This window comes from Pinus tabuliformis, chromosome 1_2 (genome assembly GCF_031772625.1).
Source record: "Pinus tabuliformis cultivar Carrire ecotype Pingquan chromosome 1_2, CPIR1, whole genome shotgun sequence".
Classification (NCBI taxonomy): Eukaryota; Viridiplantae; Streptophyta; class Pinopsida; order Pinales; family Pinaceae; genus Pinus; species Pinus tabuliformis.
In genome coordinates this window covers 71,978,144-72,005,042 of record NC_142298.1, presented here as the reverse complement: position 1 = coordinate 72,005,042, position 26,899 = coordinate 71,978,144, and the positions used below count along the sequence as shown (strand labels likewise).

The 26,899-nt window shown below is 36.1% G+C and overlaps 1 protein-coding gene across 1 annotated transcript in view; it reads left to right on the top strand.

Annotated features, from left to right (window-relative positions):
- Positions 1-317: 317 nt before the first annotated feature.
- LOC149204474 (uncharacterized) overlaps positions 318-26,899 on the top strand; it is a 325,325-nt gene continuing 298,743 nt past the window's right edge. Inside the window, exons 1-3 of the mRNA XM_089397135.1 lie at positions 318-331; positions 628-764; positions 2,677-2,753. Coding sequence (XP_089253261.1) covers positions 318-331; positions 628-764; positions 2,677-2,753 — 228 coding nt within the window. The remainder of the gene's footprint in view (positions 332-627; positions 765-2,676; positions 2,754-26,899) is intronic.

Below are 26,899 nucleotides of genomic sequence, written 5' to 3'. Positions count from 1 at the left end.
GTGACGTGGCATGCCTCTATATATGTGGCTATGCCTAGGGATATGTGAAAAGTCGCCTCAAATGAGTAAACATGCATGAAACTGTTTGTCTAAAGGATTCAAAAAGTGAAAATAAGCCATGCATGCTATCATGCCTCCAAATATGAAATGACGCCTCGAAGATGTTAAATGAGAAAATTTACATCAAAAGCTAGAACCCCAATGACCACTAAGCCAAAAATACTCCAAATTAGAACTTGTTGAACAGGGTCTTCAAACATAGTACAATTCCTCATTCATAATGAGTGGTGATAATATTATGATGTAGCAGAAATGTCATGGCTAAAGAAAAGTAAGTTTAAAGAGTGAAAATTGGACATGACATAAATCAAATGTCGCAAGTGGCTTTTAAAATTCCCTTTTTAAATGACCCAAAAATTAATAATGGGTTCAAATTCTTCTAGGGTTTACATGAGCTAGGGAATCCGTTCTCCAAAATATATTGTGATGGTTAGACATAATTATTATTAATGGAACGCATAATGAGAAAAATAACTAGTTTCCTTTTAAAATAACTCTGACAATATCCTTTGTGCTTCTTATGTCTTCATAAGCACGGAGCTGTAATTGTTTCAAATTTTTTGGTAGAATATTTGTGACTTCTCTAAAGACATTGAGAGTGATCTTTATCCTTTATCTGCAGAGGGTGTCTAACAAAATCGCTGCAACTCAAAAGGCTATTTTAAGGGCTTTGAAGCTTATAATATTAGGTGTTGTTCTTCAAGGTACTCTTCTTAATCATTATTTCCTTTGGTTTGACATTTTTTCACTATAGTATTTGTCTTCTATTATCTTGAACAATCCTACACATACTAATTTTTGGATGTAGACTTGCCAAATTTATGTTTCCATTCTACTAACTCTATTGGTGAAATGGTTTTTAATTAACTTATAAATTTCAGGTCTTGTGCAACGGGGCGCCCATCCTACAAGCTAAAACATCCTATTTTGATTCTCTAAAATGTCATGTATGGTTTTCTAAAGTCGTAATATTGTATTGCTTAACTTCAACAGAACTCAACTATAGTAAATAAGTTTGATCTATCTTGAGATTTATTTTAGATATCTGAGTACTTCTATTCTTTCAACAGTAAATATTGGGCCATTCTAGAATTATACTACTCTGATTGGGCTCACGCTGATTATTGGAAATTATTGGCCTTGCCAATATACAATCACATTGTTCTGCACAATTGAACTTTCACTCGGTCCTTACTCAAGGGCTCACTTATAATGAGACGGCCCGGACTAAAGGGCTCACTCGAAGTGGTAAATGGGCAGTCTTCAGGTAGTTCAACAAGGTAAGCTACTGACTCTGCCACTACTAGGTCGCCTGGTCCAGAAGCTTCCTTAGGTGCAGTCTCTACCGCCTCTATTGGCTTCGCCTCTCTCTTTCATTGCTCACCAAACATGTAGTGCACTCACAATCATCTTGTGTGTTTAATGGATTTGGTTATGCGTTAATTATGGCAAAGGCCATCTGTTATTGTAATATTAGTTTGTGGTTAAGGCTATCCTACTAAACTTTGATATGTAGGCTCGATAACCCTTTTAGCTACTGCCACTACTTATGTGGTCCCATAATCCATCGTGAGAGAACACCCTACCTGAGTTGTGTATATATAGTATACACACAACTCGGCTTCATTTATAAATCATAGTTTTTTATCATTGAGCAAAGAGTTTTTTTTTATCATTGAGCGAAGACTCTCTAATACAAGGCTTTTAAGTCTACAGGCACAACATTTTTGGCATTCTTTTGTGGTAGGCATATTTTCTCTATTATGTGCATCTCATGTATATCATACTCATGCTTGGGTAACTCTCTAGTACACCTTTTGTTCATCCCTGACGCACTTCTATAGTGCTGTGTTTTTTAATTTTTTTATGTGCGGGTTGTGAGTTGGCATTTTGTTTCCACTTGATCCCAACAAGGTATCAAAGTGAGTGTGAATCTTCCCAACTCATTTCGCTGTTGTTTTGAGTATTTTTTTTTACCTTTCCAAGTTTGTTCAAGCTAATATTTTTGAGATCAGACGTTGGCATGCGGCAGAAACACTAACTAGAGGAATATCTGGGCTTGTTTCATTGTTTTTTTGGCTGGAAAAGTGTTTTTATTAGGTTGCTTGGGATCGTAGCCCATAGATTGGTTTACCCAATATTAGGTTTATTTTCTGATTTATTCAATATTTTTCAGCAACTATTTTGAAGATTTTTGGCTGGGTGGCATCATTTTTTTTGCCTGCGAAACTAGGGTTTCTAATATGGCATCATATATGAATGTGTCAAATGTGGAGTGGCTAGTAATTCAATAAATAAAAGTTTAAGCTTCCTAATAATGAAGAAATGAAGGTTTTTTTAATTTTATTTTTCCATATGTTCATCCTATATTCTCACGGCTTGATGCTTTATATCTCCTTCCTCCATTATCTAAACATATTTTATAATGGATTCAAATGCAAGCTTTAAACTCTTTATTAGTTATATAAGTTTCTTATGCACATTCTACTCATTATCTTCTCAATAATTAGTATTAAAACATTTTGAGTTGTGCATTTTCTAAGAAGTATTTTTATGGATGAATATTGATACTTATTATTTATGTAAAGATACGTAATAGTTGCATTGGATTTTCAGGTGGATATTTTCATGGGATCAATAACTTAACATTTGGTGTCAATTTAGAGAATATAAGGTGGCTTGGGATACTTCAGGTTTCATCTATCCCCTCAATTGAACATTTAATTTCTAAATAATTTTCCTTGTGAACTTCCAAACTACCTAGTATATATTTCATTTTTTCTAACTTGTTTGGTCTTTTTAACATTTTTTTCTCATGACAAAAGTATAATTATATGTAACTCTTTTTATAGAAACTTCCAGCTATTTTTCTATCTTTTCTGAATAATATAAATATGTAAAAATGCAATTAACATTATTTGTTCACACGGATATTTTATTTTGTATAAATGCATCTTTTTTAAATCAAAATTCGCATTCAATTTCAATTATCTTTATGCAAAAGTGAGAAGCTTAAAAACAACTCAACAGTCTCCACATTTCATTGCAATCCTCTAGAAATGATCCAGAAACACTTTTTTATATCTGCAATGCTTTTTCATTGTTGCGAATAATGTCATTTGCATTTGATAGTATGCAAACAGTTTATGAATCGGTCTTGCCACAATGCTGCTAAACAAATGTGCCCGTGTGTTGTCGCATGTAAAAAGGTCTTTATGAAAGTGAACCGGAAAGACCAAATAAGTTGAAAGGCAAAAAAGTTGAAGGTATTGTTTATGCCCATCAATGCTTTCGTCACCTCTATGAGATGTTTCGGTTCGAACAGTAGTCTATAAGGAGTCCACCGCACAATATGCCATTAATTTTATGTCCTGAAATCATTGAGCAGTTAAGTGAAATTCGAGAATCATTACAGCAAATAAAAACATCTTAAAGCATATGCAACATGTCTAAAGGGAGAGAACATTGACATGAATGAGAATAATAATCGAAGTGGGTATATGACAGTTGAGGATGAAAGCAGGGAGGAAAAAAATGAATCTACAGAAATTATTCATGAAGAATCACTACATTCTGCAGAAGATCACGAAGAGGTTATGCCCATTATGGATTATGATCATCATAAAGATGACATTCCAAGCTTAGGAGAAACTATTGAAGAACATGATAAAGTTAATTCGCTCCCTCAAGAAATTAGAGAAGCGCTCCCTAATCACGATCACAATCAGAATCGGAGTTTATAAATCTCAATTATTTACAACCACAGTGCCTTCTACTCCTACATTGCCCGCGGCTGAAGTCACCTATAAACTTGAAAAGCTAATGTTATCATCTTCATCAACTCCAATCAAGTCTTCTAATTCAATATTACTCTCTACATCTACTCCATCAAAGTCACCTTCAATCTTACTGCGTACTTCAACTCCACTTCTTCGTTACAGTTTCTCTTCCAACTTCAAGCCCATTGAGGTCTCCTTCCATATTTTTTTCTCCTTCCATATTTTTTCTCCTTCCACCCCATTGGGAGCCCCCTTAATAAAACCCTTTCCTCTTTCATTAACCCCAGTATCCTTTTCTCCTTCAACTCCATTGACCTCCTCCTCACCGCACATCAATGTCAATGGTGATTACAAATATCATGAAGAAATAACGCATCGCACTCCTTCGTCCAGGAACACAACACCAATTCCAAATGTTGCAGTAAATCTTGTGGTTCTTTCCAATGTTCATACTATTACTTTTAGTGTCTCTCTTCCACAACTACAAGAAAATACACATGGGACTACGAGCTACAACATATCAACTTTGACTATACCTACATCCCCTACCTTGGATTCAGAGTCAGAACCTAAGGAACTGAGACTCCCAAAAGGCAAAGCAATGATGTGGAAGGCTTTTATTATGCAGTTTCTTGCAGAAAGGGAAAACGGAAAGCCAAAGGAAAATCGATTATTGAGGACACCCACAAGGTCATGATAATTACCATCGATGTTCTTCATCCAACTGATAATGACAATTCTGATGATATCTCCAACAATTTTGAGTTTGTGGATGAGGCAGAGGATGTCTCCTTTTTTGTATTTGATGGTCATGGCGGTCGCAAAGCTGCAAATTTTGCTGCTGGAAATATTGGAAAGAATATTGTCAACGCTTTGCTTCAGGCAATGAAAGATAATTTACAAACAACAGATGATGAAGAAGACTATGACTATGGGATTGACATTATTAATAAAATAATCTTATAGACCAGAAGAATATTGAGGAGGCAGTGATGGCCGAGTACTTGAGAACATATGATGAGTTTTTGAAACAGGGTGTTTCTGGTGGTACTACTTGTGTCACCGCTCTCATTATTGGTGGTCAGTTAGTGGTTTCCAATGCTGGAGATTGCAGAGAAGTTATTAATAGAAGAAGAAGGAGGAATTTAAATGAAAGTCTAAGACAAGCAGATGTACAACAACCGCCATTGTCACTGCTGTCAAAGTGGAACCATGGTACAATTGTAAAACTGTGAAAATTCCTAGATCTAACAATCTCAAGAATCCTACTGCAACTAGATGAATCTACTTCTCCTAGATTGTAAATTATGTTACAAACTTATTTCAGATTTCTTCATGAAATATCGAAGCAAATTACTGAAGTAGCCTACACCAATTAAATATGATTCTGAAACATAGAAACTGAGCAAGGAAAATATAAACACATAGGACACAGTTATTTTTGGACGAAAGTCCCTGGAGAAAACCCATTGCAGGAAAACTGGTGCAGCAGCTTTGAGGGTTTATTATTATTAAGCAGTAGAAAAATTTGAATACATCACTGAATACCTCATAGGGTTATTAAGTTACAGAGAGAAATACTGGCAGAAGCTTTTTGAGTTTACCCCACACAATCACTGAGAAAAAGTCTCGGCTGTTGTGGCTGCTGGATGAGGTGCCCCTGGTAGGCACTGCACTATCTCTACGTTGTCCCAGCGTCAACCCTTTCAGGCATTGCATCACCCAGCTGGGGAATCGATCAGTAGCCCAGAGTCACTGCTCTCAACCTCCCGGTTTCACACCCTGGCTTCCAGCTACTAAAACTAACCCTCTGCTCTGACTTTCGACTTTCTCTCTCTCCCTCTGCGTTGCTTCTGTGTGGCCCTTCTAGCTCTGCATCAGCCTCTGTGTCAAGGCGTCTAGATCACTCACTACCTCTCTCTACTAATGTATCTCCGACTGAGAATCTCTCTCTCCGGAAGCTGCTATCCCTGCCCCTCAACTCCAAGAGATCTTTTCAATCAATTTTTCCTCCTGAGAACTTCTCACTTCAGAAAATCGATTTTCTCTATCTCTCTGTGTGTGTTTTCTAAATGACCCTCAAGCCCCTTCTTATATCTTCCTGTTGGACAACCAAAAACCTAGATTAAAACTTAATCAAAGGCTCAGATTGTTTTTGGCTTGATCTGTGGCTTTTTCTAGAAGTTTCACCTCTGATTAGATTAATACCCATTAATAATTTAATTTTACTAAGTTTAGACTTAGGAACCCCATTAAAAATATTAATTGTTTTTAAAAAATCACTTCTAGGTGGAATTTCCCAAAACGCTTTCTGGGTTCTTTGGAATTCCTGTGCCCAAGCCTCCCTACAAAATTTGAGGCTTAGATCACATCTAATGCTACCCCAAATCAATACTCCCTCTTAGCGAGGAATGTGCTCTAACAATACACTGCTACTGCATACTGCTCTGGCTCTGAAGCATCGTCCTCTGTGCTGCTGATGTCTGACCTGCTGTCCACCAACTATTGCACTACTGCTACTATTGTAATGCTGCCTTTGACACTACCACTACCAATGCTACATCTGTACTACAACTCCCTCTCAAATGTTGCATTTGCTATGCTACTAGCACTGTCACTGTTAACACTACATCAATACTGCAACTCAGTTGATGTGAGAAGCAACTGAAAAACACCAAAAACTAGACAAGTATCTAGTGGATACACCTCGGTGATGAAATCCTGGCTGTTGCTAGTCCCACGTTGCCTCTGGAGCCACGATGTTGTTGAAGCTCTGCGTTATGCCTCCTCTCACGATTACCTCTCTTCTTTGCGCTTCTCACATTCTGGCTCTACTAACCACTGCATCTGTTGACTCCACACTCCATGACACCAACTGAAACTCCACCATCCCGCTACTAATGATCATGGGCCCTCGTAACAAGGTGATGATCCAAGAGGTGGACTCTTCAAGGATCCTACCCATCTGTAGCTCCATCAAACTACAATTTTATATCAACACACCTCCCTCCTGTAGGTATCTTGGTTGTCATGGCAAACTCCTCCTCCTGTTCGATCTTTGTGGCTGCAACCTTGGGATCATGCTTCTCATATTTGTCATTTTTCTTCAAAGGACACTAGGATGCATAGTGGCTCATCTCGCCACATCTGAAGCACTTCCTTGGAGACTTCCTTCTTTCGTCTTTGTTGCCCCTGTTGTCCCTTTGATGTAAGAGCTGTGTTCTCCTCTTCCTCCACTTTGGGCTTCAACCCACTGTTGTTGCTGCTCCCGTCAAGTTTGACCTTGAGTAGGTCTCTCCTTAACTCTTCTTGTTTAAGAGCCGCCCACATCTCGTCCCAATTTGGCAACGCTGCTTTGCCCAAGATACTCTGGACAAAGATTTTCCAATCATTCAGACGAAATTTAGAGCCAGTCTCACTAACTCTGAATCCTGAGGTGTATATCCTGTAGTTGAGAACTCATCACGGGTTTCCTTCAGTTTTGTGAGGAACGAATCCACACGTTCTCCCTTCTACATCTGAGCAGATCTCAACTTTTGCTCTAAGTACATCTTCCTCTGCTCAGAAGATCCCTGATATAATGTGGCCAAGGCATCCCACATTTCCTTAGTGGTCCCTTTGCTTGCAATGTAGCACACTACGTGATCCTTGACTCCATCCAATATCATCCTCTTGTCCTTAGCCATCTCAACTCTGTACTTCTTCAGCGGATCTGCATCTGCCAGGACAGCTACCACATTATCAACATACGTCTTGAGGGCATGCTCATCTAGAAGGAAAGTCATTCTAGCCTTCCAGATGGCATAGTAGGAAGCCCCGTCTAACCTGTCCTGATCCCTCAAGCCACTGGTTTCCATATTCTCCGAAAACTGTTGAACAACTCCCTCTTTCTCCTTACTACGTAGCTCCTAGGCTGCCTTATGCACTCCCAGATGGAGCTGGTAAGCTGTTGCTCAGCAAATGAGAAATACTGATTTCCTTGGCAAGAAATCACTAAAGAAGTATTCCCTCACTATGTGATATGCTTCTTCCTTCTTACGGCTTTTCTACCCAGCAAATAACTTGTAGAAATTGCGTTCCTCTAGCTTTGTGTGGCTCTGCGTATCTCTCTCTGCTTCAGAAAATTTTCGATCTGGTAGTCTTACCTCTTTGTCGGCTCACTCAAAGAGAGACACCCACGAAAATACAACCCTCTTGGGTAGCACTGTGCAATCCCTCAGGGGATTCGAACTGCTGCTTGCTACAACAAGTTGGCCCTTGCTTCAGAGCTAGATCTGCTCTTCCCTATTTCACATCAACACCTCTGATACCATGTGAAAATTCCTAGATCTAACAATCTTAGGAATCCTACTGCAACCAGCTGAATCTACTTCTCCTAGATTGTAAATTATGTTACAAACTTATTTTAGATTTCTTCATGAAATGTCGAAGCAAATTACTGAAGGAGCCTACACCAATTAAATATGATTTTGAAACATAGAAACTGAGCAAGGAAAATATAAACACATAGGACATAGTTATTTTTGGACGAAAGTCCCCAGAAAAACCCAGTGCGGGAAAACCAATGCAACCACTATGAGGGTTTATTATTATTAAGCAGTAGTAAAATCTGAATACATCACGGAATACCTCACAGGGTTATTCAATTACAAAGAGAAATATGTAACAACCCCGAAATTAAAACATGCAACTAATTAGATTAATTATGCGATTTATAATCAACACACAATTTATCAACTATTTAACATAGAATTTCTAAGAAATAGGAGCAAAAACAACTTACCTGTGGCAATGATATTCCTTGCTTGTGATTTCGGAGTTGGATGTTATTTGAATCTTGCTAACAGCAACAAAGTTTTGGGGACGACTCTCCACCCAACCGTAGGCTCAATTGTGCAAGGATTTGCTACAATTGGCCACCCCCGAGCCCTCAATCAACGTACTACTACCAGTGACTCCTATGTCTTAGAACACCATTCTTCCAAGAGAATGAAAGATAGAATCTCGGAAAGATGGAATACCTCCCATCCTCCTCACCATCTAATAAATAGAGTAAGCATTGGATGGGAAACCACATGCACACACTCCATGTGTCTACATGCGACTTTGATTTTTAGCTTTCTCGTTTTATTTCTTTACTTTTCTTTTGATTTTTAGCTTTCTTGTTTTATTTTCTTCTTTTTGGTAGCTTTATTGATTTTTTTTATTGTTTTCTTGGTTTTATTTCTATTTATTCTTATATAGAGCTTTAGTATAGCTATTACTATTTTTATTTTTATTATTTTTATTTATTTTCTTGTATATATTTAAATATATTTATTTATGATTTATTATTTTTATTATTTATTATTAAGTGATTTATTATTTATTATTTTGTATTATTTATTTTGTATTATTTATTATTTATTATTAAGGGGAGGGATATTACAAAATACTGTAGAAGCTTTGTGAGTTTACCTCACACATTCACTAAAAAAAAGTCCCGGCTGTTGCGGTTGCTGGATGAGTTGACCCTGGTAGGCACTGTGCTATCTCTACGCTGCCTCTACGATGTCCCAGCTTCTACCCTTTCAGGCACTGCGTCACCCAATTGGGGAATCGATCAATAGCCCAGAGTTACTGCTCTCAGCCTCTTGGTCTCGCACCCCGGCTTCCGGCTGCTGAAACTGACCCTCTGCTCTGACTTTCGACTTTCTCTCTCTCCCTTTACGTTGCTTCTGTGTGGCCCTTCTGTCCCTATGTCAGGCTCTGGATCAAGGCTTCTGGATCACTTACTACCACTCTTTGCTGATGTATCTCTGGCTGAGAATCTCTCTCTCCAGGAGCTTCTATCCCTGCCCTTCAACTGCAAGAGATCTCCTCAATCGTTTTTTCTCCTGAGGACTTCTCACTTCAGAAAGTTGATATCGCTATATCTCTGTGTTTTTCCAAATGACCCTCAAGCCCCTTCTTATATCTTCCTGTTGGACAACTAATGACCTAGATTAAAACATAATCAAAGGCTCAAATCGTTTTTGGCTTGATTCGTGGTTTTTTCTAGAAGTTTCACTCCTTATTAGATTAATACCCATTAATATTTTAATTTTCCTAAGTTTAGACTTAGGAACCCCATTAAAAATATTAATTGTTTTAATAAAATCACTTCTGGGTGGAATTTCCCAAAACGCTTTCTGGGTTCTTTGGAATACATGTGCCCAAGCCTCCCTGCAAAATTTTAGGCTTAGAGAACATCCGATGCTACCCCAAATCAACAAAAACAAGTAAATTCTTCCACTACAACTTATCCCAATATTCAAAATGTGAACGAAATTCTAAAGTAGGAGGACAATCCAACTTTGGTTTTAGCTTCATTCAAATGATACCTAAAGGAATTATATGAAACTAACAAAACCAGAAAAGCTCTTTTGATTGTGACTACATTAGTTGTTATTAAAGAAGGTGTTACAAACGGAATTTCCAATGAGATTATAAAGCTACTAGTTAATAGAATGGAGAAAGAAATTGTGCCTGCATGTTTCAGTGATTCTCAGAGGCAGGCAACAAAGGATGCTAGTGTCATTGCTAGCTTAAATGTTATCAAAATTATGAACGAGCCCACAGCTGCTGCTGTTGGATATGGAATGGACAGTAAGACTACCAGTGTTAGTAAAATCAATATTCTCATTTTTGACTTAGGTGGAGGTATGTTTAATGTTTATGTTATGACAATTGAAAGTCATCTTTTTGAGGTGAAGGTCATAGTTGACGATAACAATTTGGGAGGGCAAAAAATTGATAACAGATTGGTTAAACACTTTATATGAGACACTGAGAGAAGGTATAGAAAGGACATTAGCAAAAACGCCAGAGCCCTTGCGAGTTTGACAAAATCGTGCCTAAAGGCGAATATAAATCTCTCGTCAACTCCCCAGACCACCATTGAGATTGATTTCCTTTTTTATGGTATTGACTTTATTTCCACCATTACTCGAGCCACATTCGAAGAAATTAACATAGATTTGTTCAGGAAATGTGTGGAGCTTGTTGTTCCATGGCACTTTGAACCAACAAAAGTTGACCTAGTTCCAGGTTCTATTCTGTCTAAGGTAGGAGTTCCATGGGTGCGATGAAAGGGAACATTTGTTCCTCAGTTAAAAGTACAGAAGGAAATATCAATATTCGATTCATGCATGGCTCGTTTAAAAAAATGTTGACAATGATTTTCGATTGGAGTCAACTACCTATAAAAATTATTCCATTTGGAACAATCTAACCACGCTAAACACATTTGTCATAACCATATCATATGCTGGAACACAACTATCACTAGGGACAAAACCTTAGAAATCTTTATGGTGACTATTAGTCATAAATATAAATAAAAGAGAAGAATTTTAGTAATAAAATTTTTTTTATAAAAGTTATTAAAGTTACTTTATTAAAAACTAATTAATTAATTTATATATAATAAATAAAATCAAATAAAAAATAATAGTAATAGTAATAGTAATATATATATCTAAAGGGAAATGGATAAATCTAATTCCAAGACAATACTAACAATGACTTACACATGCTGGGAAAGACGCAGGAAAGGAAGAAATTATTAGCGATTAAGCTTTGAGGACAAAGCATTTTGAAGAGTGAGGCAATGTTACAAGTATAATTTATAAATAAAAGAATAGTAAATCATAATTGTAGTTAAGTAACGATCAATTAAGGAAGAGGCATGTCCCTAAGGACATGGCCATTCATGAATGGGCACCTGCCTAGGTATATAAGTGGGCTCTCATTGTAACATTCAAATAATGCTTGTACATTTCATCTTATTAATAAAATATTATTTACAATACCTTTGTGTATTTACATTTAAGAGCACAACAACTCACAGAGAGAAGATCTTGTTGCCAAAAAAAACTACAAAGAATGGATTCCTTATTGGCCAAAAACGACTTGAGTTGTTCCAAGAGAATATGCTGCAATAGAATAGAGAAAAGAAGTGACTAGCTAGGGTGGGATCACCCCCACCAAAACTAGACAAGGGAAAAATGGGTCTTAAAACCCTCAAAGCCTTAGGCTCAAGAAAACAGAGGTAATCCAATCCATTTCGATGATGATCAAATGATTCTCTCTCCTTTATTTATAGATTCCTCATGGATGTCTTTCTTCTTTAATCTAATGTGAGGGGTTACAAGTGTAGACCCCAATTTGGGCTTTTTGCCCTAGCTACCCCAAGTTTATCGAATGTTGCCCTAAAATATTGGATAATGGGTTTCCCCTTTATCAAAGACTATAACCTACGAGTTTGGATTGACTACTTTGTCTTCCCTTGGCAATTAATCCATAGGGAACATTACACCAAGCCTTCACTACTGACTTCCCTATCTCATTACAATTACATGCAATCCACATACATGAAACCATGGGAAAGCAAAAATATTTGCAAAACCATGTGCCTAAAACTAGCATTGTTTAACAAAGCAACTTTGACTCTTTCATTGAGTGAAGTTTACCTAATAGTTTTAAGGTTAGCATGGGTACATGTAGTAGAAATAAATTTGAATATTGATTCCAAAATTGTTTTCTCAGTGAGTCCCTAAACCTTAAGTTACTAATGACAATCCATTGTGATATAAAATTTAATGTTATTTCAAAAAATATACAAAGTGAAGAATTCAATTTCTCAAAAGATATATTTGGTCAAAATTATAGGAAAAATTCTCAACTAATAACAGTGGAGCATTCTTAAACTAATACACACAATATTTTAGCAAAATTATCATCTACCCTTGGAAATTCTTGAAATGTTGTTATGTGTCATGTTGGCTTCCCCAATTCTTCAGGATTCAATTTCAAACCATGTCAATTTTTGAAGTCGTCATTCTTGACATAAGTACAAGTTCAAGAGGTTAGGAAGAGTATACAATTGTGTCTGTAATCATGGATAATTCGTTTTAAATTTGTGATGACTAGTCTATTGTTGTATAATGAGCATAAGGTTGTGCTAGTTGTGAGATCAGAGTGCAAATACATTCAATAAAACATGAAAAGTATATTATTTTCATATAAATAAGCATATATAACAAAGGGATTGGATCTATTACTGCGGAGTGAGTAGTTTTACAACAGTGGGAAAGGTTCAATTCTCATGAGAATTATTATAGGAGCTATCATGTCACCATGAGGTAGTGGTTTAATGTGTGGTTGCACCTAGAGAGATTATACTAAATGATCTTATAATCCATGCACACATAAGTGGATCAAAACCAAAGTTACATTTATCGTGTTAATGAATATATCACCAAATTCTTGGACTATAACTTATTGAAAATACTAGAGAAAATTTTCGAAAATATTTGTAAACTTAACAAAATTACAAAATATTCATTTTCTTCATTTTTTTTAAACATATGAAACAACAAAACAAACACATTTCCATGCAAATATAAAAATAAAACTAATATATAAGATGTATAGAATATCATGAAGTAAAACATCACTAATTGATATTGAATTATGACATTTCTCTTGATTCCAAAGTCCTAAAAGGATGCTATTATGAATATATTACATAAAAATAATATAAATAATAGTAATAATCATAATAATGATTATTTAAATAATTTTTTTTTCTTTTAACCATAGTGAATCGGTAACTCGTTAGAGTAATCTAGACAAGGCCCAGGATCAAACCTCCTAGCTGCCATTATAATGCCAAGAGTATATCCAACAACCCCCAAGCCAGATATACCAGAAACTCATAGTTCAGCATAGGATTGAGACGTCAAGAGACCACCAAAAACTGGATCCAGGATCCTCGACTCCAACAAGACACCTATTCTTCCAGCCTTACTATGATGGACTATAGTGCCCCCCCGTGCGATTTGAAACTAGGTGGAGGTGATAAAATTCCAATGAAACAACCACCGTATTGTCCCACGAGGAGAATTAATTAAATAATAATTAGTATATTGAAGAGTCATGTCTTAAAGGACATGACTATTCATGAAGGGGCACCTTCCTAGGTATATAAGTGAGCCCTCATCCGTAACCAATAACACATCTTTTATTTTCTATACATTAAACAATCCTTATATTAAAATATTACTTGTCCTATTATGAATACTTTCGTATTCTAGATATTTTGAATATTTCACTATATATACGAACCTTGTTCGTTACATTGGTATTAGAGTTGTTCAATCCTTTGCCCACACATTTGCTGCATAGAGCCAATTTGATTTGACTTTTAGCCATCAATCTTCGTCAAGTTTGTTGTCGTTTGATTCAGAGTTTTTAGCCACACAAGTATTTGGAGGTTCTCTATTCCGCCATCAGGGCTTTGACCATTATATATATATATATATATATATATATATATATATATATATATCAAATTAAAAAAAAGAATTAAAAAAAACAAAACAAACAAACAATAATAATAATAATAAGATCCACTACGGTCATCTTCATCGCCGCCCTCAAGCCCACCCTCAGTCAACTTCTTTCCCGTCGTTGTCCGCACCACAATTGTTTTCCCCACCGCGAGCTCTTATTCCTTCTTTCAATTTTTCCTCTTGAATTCTGACAATATCAACATCAAAGTATCCATCTTCATGAGCAAACCCTAGTGACACTATCTAGGGTTTGAAAATATTCAAAACCCTGACCAATTCAAATCTGAAAAATGAAAACCCAACTGTAAAACTCGATTTTGATGGTTCAAAGCCACCTGAGATTTCAAGTGAATCTGTCTCGACTTGTGAATATTATTATTACTCAGTTAAAATTCGCTTACAGACTACCAATGATCTCACATTAAGTTTGATTTTGAGGATTATTAGGATAATAGTAGACATTCGGGAGATTCAAGAGAAATTAATGGTTTTTAACTTTCTTTCATGCCAAGTATAAAGTGACATTACCAACGATCTCATATTAAGATTGGTTTTGAGGATTAGTAGAATAATAGTAGACATTCATGAGATTCGAGAGAAATTAATGGTTTTTAACTTTCTTTCATGCCGAGTATAAAGCGACAGATTGACCTAAATACCAAAAATCGTGACCCAAGACTTGTTGGTTTACAATTGATGGTTTTTTAACCTTTTCGTTATCAACATTGACGCCGAGGATTCTTATATCGACTTAATAATTATATAAATAAACTCACACACACACACACACACACATATATAGGGGTATATATGTTATTAGAAGGGGCTAAGAAAATTATAAAGTTATTGGAAAAAGTCAAAAGAATAAATTATTATATTCTTAAAACTCAATAAATTAATAATAAAGAAAAACGAAGGAAAAACACTAGGTACAAAATTACAATATTGAAGTATAAAGTAAAGTAAGCAAATATCAAGTTCCCTATTGGAGAAATGAGTTTCTCATACGAAGAATATAAAATCCATAGTCAAAGTATCGTTTAATGAAATTATCAGTGAATACAAAATGGAGTCGATGACTGGAAACAAGAGAACGGATTATAATATGGAAACGAAGGAGGTGAGATTTTTGTATAATAGTATTACAATCACAGATCACAAATTATTTACATTAAATTATAGTATTTAAGCGAAAGAGATTAATATCGTTATCAACACAAGTGAAGAGGAAAATTACATCAATATTAATTTGGAAAATCCACTATTATTTCCAAAGCCAAATATCTGTGAATGAAAAAATATTTTTAGCGAGAAAGCATATAAAATTAATGATTTACAAGTGATAGTTGATAATTATGAATGCATGTCTCAATTCAATGTCGTAACTATGTTTAACAAAGAGATTGACATAATTATCAATCTACCTTGGTTTAAAGAATTGGATACGTTCATGTTAAACATAGAGAAACAAATTTTGATGTTTACTTATAAGGAGAAGATGATCAACATTCCAGGACATGACAATGAAGTCATAATCAATAATGCTTTAACCAAAAGACTTGAAGATATTTCGAAGCTTATGCTTCAAGAGACTAAAAAAACAATATCAAAGAAGCAGAGATAGCTTGAAGAAGTCATCTCCAATAAAAATTAATAGATTTCTCATTTAAAAGATCATAGTTAGAAACTACTTGCATAAGTGAAAAAGTGTAAAGCTACGAAGCATAAATTAGAACAAGAAAATGAAGCTCTCAAGAAGAAACTCAATGAAATTTTACAAAAAATTGAAGAAAAAGGAACAAATACTGATCTAGTCAATATCACAATTCTAGAAGATGACAAAATAGTTGAAGTAAAAATATATTAAGATGTAGTTCAAACGATGAAAATTCCAAGTGAAGATTATGTAACCAATTCAACAACATCAATACCTGAAGTAAATAAGGAAATTTCCACATACATGATAAGGGAAAATCAAATCACAAGAACTCCTTATTGACATTCAAATCACAAGAGAAGACATCTCGATCAGTCTGCATATCTGTATCGCTCAGAGCAAAAACAACAGACTTATATTCCAAAGAATATTGATGTCTGCACAATCTAGTCTTATGATAAAAATTTCTCCCAACTATTAAATCATTGCAAAGTTCCACAAATGATTGATTAGGATGGTCAGATCCCTTCCCAGTTCGATAATTTAGTTTATCACTCAGAGGATCCTATAATCTTATATCATTGAAGATGACAACTCGAAGAATTTCGAAATATGTGAATAGATTACAAATCAAAGAAATAGATAACATGCCTGTCAACAATAAGCTTTGAGGACAAAGATTTTCCGAAGACAAAGGAAACATTATGAATATAATATAAATAATTGTAATAATCATAATAATGATTAATTAAATAATAATTAGTACACTGAAAAGTCATGTGTTAAATGTCACGACCATTCATGAAGGGGCTCCTTCCTAGGTATATAAGTGAGCCCTCATTTATAACCAATAACACATCTCATATCTTTTGTACATTCAACAATTCTTATATTAAAATATTAGTTGTCCTATTATGGATACTTTTATGTTCCAGATATTTTGAATATTTTGCTACATATACGAACCTTTCTCGTTACAAATGATAGAAGTTCACATGAATAGGGAATAATAAATCCATCTCATGATTCATCATCATAAGCAAAGTTGTTAGAATTGGAATGAAAATCTACACCAATTTTTTAATTGATTTAGCATTGGTCTGTTAAAAATTACATAAAATATGAAAAATTAATTTTACACACATAAATACACACACACACACACATTTATGTAAATCTAAACCATGAGACACCAAATTTGCAAACTTTGATCATACTTGCAAATACTAAAGTTGAACGTAGAAAGACATTTGAGTGTGAATTGTGATACATATCCAAAAGAAAATACAGACATTGAGACCCTTAATGGTCTCTAGACTCCAAAAATCATTTGCTACAACAAATAACTACATATCATCAAAAGTGTTTCCTAGTTTCGATTTCTATTTTTGGTAACTTGCTGCCCAAGCTTCCCCACCCATAGATATGTCGATCTAGTGTATTTCCACACACATGGGTTGCCTCAAAGGGCACTTTGTCTTGCTGTTTTTTTGCATTTTCCTATTTTTGTGACTCTGAAAAGCGTAGGACAATGAAATAGTTTTCTTTTTATATCCACCTATAAAGAGCTAAGATCAAGGAAATCATCTTTCATCTAGTAAGGGCATTTATCGCTCACCCTATATTATCCTAAGAGTCAAATATTTTGAGGTCAAGTGGATTTTTGGTTGTTATTTGTTCTATTGCAATTCTATTTCATACTCCACAATTGTAAAATAATTGATTAAATCCTATGCTTATCGTATATAACATTTACGCACTCTTCTATTGATTTTGGGTGAAGTTGTGTATGTTCGAATTAGGGAAGTCTTCCTTCACTTTAGTAGGAATTGGCCTAAGAGTAAGGATTTGTGTTAAGGTGATAATGGGCACTTATTCTTTGTGGTACCATTTTAGTGCCTCGAGGGTGTTAGAAAATGTAACTATGTTAGGTCTTCAATAATGTACTTGAGTCATTATGTAATGTACTTGTCAAAAGAATAAAGAAAATAATTTTTATTATTGTAACAATGACTTATTAAAGCATGGGTTTCATGCCTGGGTCATCATCTCTGAAACCGGATTCGTTGTTTGAGGGCCACATGTCCAAATCTGTCGAATCAGATTCGATTCGACCTAATTCGTGTCCGGATTTCGTGACACGTCGTGTCCGAATGGGACACAATCGAATCTGGATTGTGTCCCGTTCGGACACAACTTGTCATGAAATCCAGACACAAATCCAACAAACTAGGACTCGTGTGGCCATAAAAGGGTGGAAATGCCTCTAATTTTTATCATTTTGTGTCATTTCTTTTGCAATAGGTGAGCTATGGGTTTGTTGTTAGGAGTTTGGAGCAAGGAGACAAGGGTTTGAAGTATTTTCAAGGAGATTTAAGCAACAGGTAAGTGCATTTCCTCTCTATTTTTTTGCATTTGTATTACAGCAATTTGTATATGCATTTCTTTTACAAATTTGCGCATGTTTTGTTTTTTTTTTTACAGTATTCATGGCTCAATCAAGGGCAGCAGGTAGGGGGCAAAGGAAGGGGAAGAATGTCCCAATTGGAGATGCCCCTCCTCCCCCAATTTCATTAGAGTGTACTGTAAGTAATGTTGAGGGAAGCCTTCCTCCTAAAGGCAACATTGAAAAATATCCCTTGTTGAAATATGTCACAAGAGAGGATGGGCTAAGTAGCAAGGGGAAGGGAGGAGGCAATGTGAATTGGAGATGCAACTTTTGCCACAATACTTTCACAAGCACATATTTTCGTGTGAAAGACTATTTGTTGGCTTTACTAGGTTGTGGAGTTGGAACTTGTACACAAGTTCCTTTACCAAAGAGGAAAGAAATGGAAAAAGAGTTCACTGCTGGTATGACAAGTGTGTCTGCAAAATAAAAAAAACCAAGAATGATAACCCCCTTTCATTTTTGAGGAAAGACAACAACAAATTTCCATTTGAGAGTTCTATTGGGGGACAAGCAGCAAAAAGAAAGGTAATTTCACTTGGTCCAATGGACAAGATTTTTCAAAAAGAGAAACGGGAAGAGATTGATCTCACCATTACCTTTTTTTCTATCAAAACTTCATATCCTTTAAAGTTGCATGCTCACCTCTATTTATTGAGATGTGCCTAGCACGGGTCTCCATCATTGTATGTGTTAGGTCTCTATACTACTAGTGTAACCCCCTATTGTTATTAGTACAACCCTCTTATTATATCGTTGTGCCCATGTAGTCCCCATATTGTTATTATTGTGCCCCATAGAAGCCCACTATTGTTATTATTGTGCCCTTACATTATTATTGTTATGTCGGCTCTGATTATATTATGACCCCTTAGACTCCTAATATAGAAAGGAGGTCTTCTTATTTGTATCATCCAATAATTGTTCATTTGTGTAATGTAAAGGAGGTTGCCCCCTCGAAGAGGCTTATTTCTAAGGCATTGTTCTATATTTTCTATCTTTTTGTGCGCTGGTTTCATAACATTTGGTATTGGAGCTTTGGATTCTAGGGTTTCGTTGCTCCAAACAGGTCATTGTGTCATTTTGGCTATAACGTTTTCGTTACGCAGTTTCAGAAGCTAAAACAAAAACCCATTTAAGCCGAAATCGTTTTGAACCTCGAGTCCAAATTTCAGATTTTGTCTCGCTATATTTTCGGAGATATGATCTGAGGAAGTTAGGGTTTTTGCAAACTCCAAAATTCAATCTCAAATAGGCCATGGTGGAATTTTCGCTATAATTTGTTTTCTATGAAGGTTCAGACTCTGAAATTAAAACCTATTTGAGCCGCAGTCATGCTGCAGTGCAGCCCCAAATTTCAGATCTTGTTTCGCTATATTTTCAGAGATACAGTTCAATACATTTAGGGTTTCTAGAGGCTCCTGAATTACATCCCAAACATGTGACCTGGGGAAAATCGTCATAACTCTCACTCGGAGCATCTGATTCAAAGTTCATAGAAAGTGACAGAAATAATATGGACTGTATTTTGTTGGGTATTAGTTTTAGAACCTAAGGTCAAAACAGTGACAAGTGGCACATCGTACAAATTCGCTCTACTGAACTAGTCTATAATTAGGTCATCGCGGGAGATTGGACATAACTTTTTCTTCGGGAATCCAATTATGATCAGACGTGAGGGGTTAGAAAGAAGATTCAAAGGGTTACTGCAGGACGCAATTTCAAAACTTAGAGATCTGAAATTACAAAGTTACATTTGTTTCAAGATCGAGCTCCTAAAATCAAGAAAGGCGATATGAGGAAGTTTGATGGCAAGGATCTAGTAAATTGGATACTACAGATGGAGCAATATTTTGATCTACATGAGGTGCAACTATTACAAAAGGTATGTATTGCATCTTCATATTTAGAACTGGATCAATTTTTATGGTATAAAGGGCTTTGTTCTCGTAAACCACTTGTTACGTGGTCAATTTTCACGGAGGAAATGATAACACATTATGAGGATACAAAGAGAAACACCTTGTTTAGCCAATTAATAAATCTCAAACAAAAGTGTTCAATGGAAGAGCACATTGAGGACTTTCAAAAATTGAATATAAAGGAAAATGATATTCCAAAGAAGCAGAGGATTGATGTCCCCATAGAGACTTTAAAGGATAACATTCAACATGAGGTTTGTCTTTAGGAACTTGATTCATTGGAGAGGGCATTCAGGTTGGCAAGAAAAGTGGAAAGCAAAATTATGGCAACAATGAAGTATACCCCTCAACTATAAAGATGGAAGTGTTGTTTCTCCTAGCCTTCCACAACCTACAAGGTTGACACCACAACAATTGGAAGAGAAAAAAGTAAAAGGGCTTTGTTACAATTGTGATAACAAATACACTAAAGGTCATAAATGTGCTGAGAAGAAATTATTTTACATATATTATGAAGAGGAGGAAGAAAAACATCAAGAAACATCAAAAAAATAGGATATACAACAGGAACCAACCCCAGAGAAAGAAGAAAAGAATCTGACTGTATCTTGTAAAGCATTGGCAAGAATTACCACTCCTCAAACTCTCAAGATAGAAGGACATATCAAGAAGAAAAAGGTTCAAGAAGTGAAAGATCACATCGAGAAACAAGAAATAAATCCGACCATATCTTGTAATGCATTGGCTGGAATTACCACTTCTCAAACTATCAAGATAGAAGGACATATCAAGAAGAAAAATGTTCAAGAAGTGAAATATCACATCGAGCATCAAGAAATGAATCCGACCATATCTTGTGATGCATTGGAAGAAATTACCACTCCTCAAACTCTCAATATAGAAGGACATATCAAGAAGAAAAAGGTTCAAGCAATGAAAAATCAAATTGAGCATCAACACCAAGTTCTCCAACTTTTAAAGGATAACACCACTTTGGTGCAGAATCAAATGAAACAAAAGGCAGATCAACATCGCAGTGCAAGAAGTTTGATGTAGGCGATTGGGTATTTTTATGGCTACATTTCAAGCAATCTATTTATGAGAAGGAAATGTTGGCAATACTACATGCACTTAAGAAATGGCGACCTTACCCAATGGGAAGACACTTCAAGGTAAAAATGAATCATGATAGTCTGAAATACTTTTTAGAACAAAGATTATCTTTAGAAGAACAGAAAAAATGGGTCACAAATATTTTAGGTTATGACTTTGAAATCATCTACAAAAAAGGAAGCAAAATGTTGTTGCAGATGCACTCTCGAGAAAGGATGAGGATGTGGAAACATTGTTTTGTGCTATTTTTATTATCCAATTAGATTGGATAATAAAAGCAAGGGATGAATGGAAGAAGGACGAAGAAGTGTGGCCACTCATTCAAAAGTTGCAGAAGATCCCAGTTCAAACAATATTTCCAGAACTTGACAAGGAAGGAAAAATCATATTGGAACTTGGAGTAGTCACAGAAACAAGAACTCGACAGCTATGAAATCGATCAATTTCAGAGTATTTCATTAGGGGAAGAACTTACCCACTGAAGATTCCACATGGGAGGACAAGAATTTTATACAGAAGCATCAAGAACTACTCAAGCATTGAGGACAACACTTTTTGAAGGAGAGGGGCATGTTAGGTCCCTATACTACTAGTGTAACCCCCTATTTTTATTAGTACAACCCCCTTATTATATTGTTGTGCCCATGTAGTCCCCATATTGTTATTATTGTGACTTTACATTATTATTGTTATGTCGGCTCTGATTATATTATGACCCCTTAAACTCCTATATATAGAAAGGAGTTCTTCTCATTTGTATCATACAATAATTGTTCATTTGTGTAATGTAAAGGTGGTTGCCCCCTCGAAGAGACTTATTTCTAAGGCGTTGATCTATATTTTCTATCTTCTTGTGAGTTGGTTTCACAACAGAGTGTGCCTCCTGGTTCAGAGAAGCTTAGAACCACATTGTTGACGAAGGAAAAAAAAGAGGTGTAAAAAATGCTTGAGCCTATTAAAGCATCATGGCCAATATTTGGGGTTAGCATTGTTTCTGATGGATGGACAAGTCTAGCACGATACCCACTCATCAACTTCATGGTGTCTTCCTTGAATGTTCCAGTGTTCTTGAAAGCAGTGGATACACTTGAGAATACAAGGATGCACAATATATGGGTGAGTTGTCTATTAAAGTTATTGAAGATGTAGGTGTTGATTCTTGTGTGCAAATCATTACAGATAATGCACTTGTTTGCAAGACTGTTGGCATGATTGTGGAAGTTAAATATCCACAAGTGTTTTGGACACCTTGCATTGTCCATTCATTGAATTTAGCATTGAAATCCATTGCTTCTGATGTGCTTTGGATTGGTAACATTATTGAGGATGCACGACATATCGTAACTTTGTACAAAATCATACAAATTCCCTCACTATCTACAATGAGTACAACAATCTATCATTGTTGAAGACTGCGGATACATGGTTTGCCTCTTCATTCATCATGTTGAAGAGGTTGAGGGAGGTCAAGACCGCTCTTGGGGCCATGGTTATTTAAGAGTTTTGGTATTTTTGGAGAAAGACAGATCAAGTAACCTCTGAAAGTGTGAAGGACACAGTGCTAGATGTGCTTTGTGGGAGAGGGTAGATCTAATTATTCATATCATGGACCCTATCATTTCTATGCTTCGATTTGTAAATACAGACAAACCCATCCTTGGAGAGGTTTATGAGGGATGGGATTCCATGATTGAGTCTGCGAGGAGCATTATTCTATAGAGTGAGTGCCCCAAGTATGAGACATCACCAGAGGCCTTCTATGGTACTATACAGGATATTCTTGTCAGGAGATGGGACAAGAATTGCACACCTTTACATTATTTGGCTTACTCATTGAACCCAAAATACTACAACCATGACTGGCTGAATGGTGGACCTCCCCGCAGATTCCCTCCTCACATGGATGGTGAAATCTCATAGGGAAGAAAAGATGCATTCAGGTGGGTTTTTCAGGATAGAGCATTGCTTGATGAGGTGGAGGATGCCTTTGTAGAGCTTTCCACTGACACTGGTCGATTTGCAGAATATGATGTGATTAGAGACAGGGGGGCTAAGAAGCCCTATCCTTGGTGGGAAAATTTTGGGGCAACAAGCCCTCCTCTACAACAGTTAGCCATGAGGATCCTCTCTCAGGTGACTTCATCCTCTTGTTGCGAGAGGAATTGGAGCACATATGGGAATTTGTATAGTGTTAAGAAGAGCAGGCTTGAGCAGTTTAGGGCAAAGACAATGGTGTATGTGCACACCAACCTTCGTCTTATTTACAGGCAAAGGGAAGAGTGGTTGAAGGGAAAGACAAAGATGTGAGACGTATTTCCTAATGATATGGGTCTAGACAACAATGTTGAGTTGGCATTGGTCAACATGGATCTTAATGATCCAGTGCTAGAGCTTGTTAGATTTGATGATGGTGATACTGTAGAGGGTTCATCCTCCACACCAGCAGATGCAGAGACGACTTTGGATACAGGGGAGGAGGAGGATGCAGAGGAGAGCAGTGGTGACCATGATGGTGAGGACAGTGATGTTGATTTTGATGATGACTATGAGGATTGGTGACTCATGAGTCATGGGCTACCTACTGCCTTGAGGCTTGTATACTTGTAGTTTTTTTGTATTTTCTATTTCTATTTGCCATTGGCATTGCACTACCTATATAACATATTTTGATTTTGATGACTTAATGAGAAAACTACAGCTGCCAATGTCTTTATCTTACTATCTTGTCTTTCTCCTATTGGATAATTGATGAATTGAATATGTATTATGATTTATCATTTATGAATTTAGAATTTATGATTCATTGATTTATCATTTATGTGACATGTATTTGAATTTTTTATGTACTATGCATGCTATAATGTTACTAACTTACTTTGTAATCAATGAATTTGTATCATTAATGAGAATTTGTGTCAGAAATATCTAATTTTTAATATATATATATATATATATATATATATATATATATATATATATATATATATCCGAATGTGTCCTGTTCCGGGGGGTCAATGTGTTCGAATCTGACACTGGAATCCCTGTATACGACGAATCCTGAATCCATGTGTCAGGTTACTTAGGTTATCATTATATCAGTCAAAGTCCCCATTGTGGACTCCTATGATTAATATTGAGTTTATAGAGTCATTGTACATTCAAAGAGACCCTTCTTAGGCTTTTGAATAATGTAAAAAGATTTTGTGTCAAGTCAAATATGAATTATGTACCCTCCACATCATGTTGGCCTAAGAGAGATCAAGTCGGCCTAAGGACCCTCATTCGACCCACAAGAAGCCTATATATACAAGGAGGTCGAATTCATTTGAAGCATTCACTCTCAAGCAAGTTCGATATCTCAAGAAGAGATGGAGAAGTGCGAAGTCTGTTGTCGGGAGGTCGAAAGAAGTGCGAGTTTGGGGAAGTCTATAGAGAGGAAGAAAATCGAGATTTTGGTGCCTCTCTCTCTGTTTCGTGGTCTAGGCTGGGAGATCGAAGTCTCCTAATATTTCCCTGTTGCCGAAAGATGCTGCCTAGTCGAAGTTGTTGGAAGGGGTCGAAGATCTGGGAGGCTTACATGGTGTGGAGGGAAAGTCTGGTCTTGGTCTAGGATATTGAGTCTTAAAGAATATTATTGAAAGGAAGAATTGTCTTGACTGAGTTTTCCCCTCAAGGGGGTTTTTTCCCTGGCATGTGCCTATATCTTGTGTCTCTTGTTTTGTCATCTTCATACACAGATAATATGGTGGTTTCTTGATGAAAGATAAGATAATAAAGAAATAAAAGAAGCCAACATAGTCACAACTAATTATCAAGAAAGGAGAATCAAACCCTAATATAACATATTTGATTTTCCAACATGGTTTCAGAGCTAAGGTCAAAAGAAGTCAAAGATCACTTTGTTGGCATGGATTCTTCCTCTATGGTGAACTATATAAGATTGGGTTACAACACTGTTGGAAGCTGGATGAAGAAGGTCATCTATTACTTGTTCAACAAGGTTAAGAGTCAAGGATTCTTGGCTGCCCTTAGAGGTTCTCTTATTGATGACAATGTATGGATCATTGATAGTGGAGCATCGAGACACATGACAAGTGAAAGCAAGCAAATTCATACACTATCAAAAGAGCCATCCTCTCATGCAATTGAACCGTGTGACAACAAAATCTATGTTGTTAGAGGCCTGGGATCAACATCATTGAAGCTGGATAATGGATCAAAGCTACATCTCAACAACATTCTCTATGTTCCAGGTTTGAAAAAGTATTTGATTTCTATTTCTTGTGTAGAAGATAACGGGGAAAAAAATTGCTTTTGTTGATGGAAAAGTATTGGTTTGGGGAAAATACTCTAGCATTGATAAAGTTAGGGTTATTGGAGTTCGTGAAGGAAGTGTTTACCGGGTCATTACACCATCTCCTCAAGCTTTGGTTCATATGGAAATAAGTCCCATTGAGCTATGGCATAGGATGTATGGTCACCTCCATTACAAGGTCATTCCTACTCTTAGTCAACTGGTTCATGGTATTCCTAATATGAAGTTAGATCGTGAAGGTGTGTGCAAGGGATGCTCTTTGGGGAAGCATACTAGAAAGCCATTTCATAATAGTGAAACTAGGTCTAAAGAAATATTAGACCTAATCCATTCCGATGTCTGTGGGCCCATGTATGACAAATAACTTGGAGGTCATCTTTACTACGTGACATTCATTTATGACCATTGTAGGAAGACATGGATCTACCTACTCAAAACTAAAGATGAGGTATTTGATAAGTTCAAGGAGTTTAGGGTTGAAATGGAAACCCTAATCAAAAGAAAGATAGAGACTCTGAGATCTGACAATGGTGTTGAATACACTTCTAAAGAGTTGATTGCATATTGTAAAGATGCAGGTATTAAGAGGGAGCTCATTGGTCCCTACTATCTCGAACAAAATGGATTGGCCGAAAGGAAGAATAGGTCAATTGAAGAAGGCATTTGAACTATGCTCCTTGATCAAGATCTACCGAAGTTCTTATGGGGTGAAGCAGCGATGACTGTTGTATATATTCAAAATAGAAGTCCTCATAAGAGTCTTGATAATACTACACCCGAAGAAGTACTCATAGCGAATAAGATGAGTGTGGATCATCTCTAAATATTTGGAAGTCCAACATATATCCATGTTCTAAAAGACAAGTGAATGAAGTTGGACTCGACTATTAACAAGGGAATATTAGTTGGTTATAGTCTTTCCTCAAAAGCATATAGAATTTACATAAAGGAAGGAAGACACATTGAAGTAAGTAGGGATGTCATATTCGATGAAAATCAAGCTTACAAGAAATCAAAGGATATTCCTATTGATTCCGATGATGTAGAAGTTCACGTATTTGAAGAAAAAGAAGTTCATCATGAGAACTCTACTACAAATGTTAAAGAAGAAGGACCAAGTGAGGCTATTCAATCGGTGGTTGTCCCAACCACAAGGAAGAGGCCAAATTGGTTAAAATCTACATTAGAAGATGCTGAAGGACATGAAGCTGTGAAAGGTTCCTCTAGG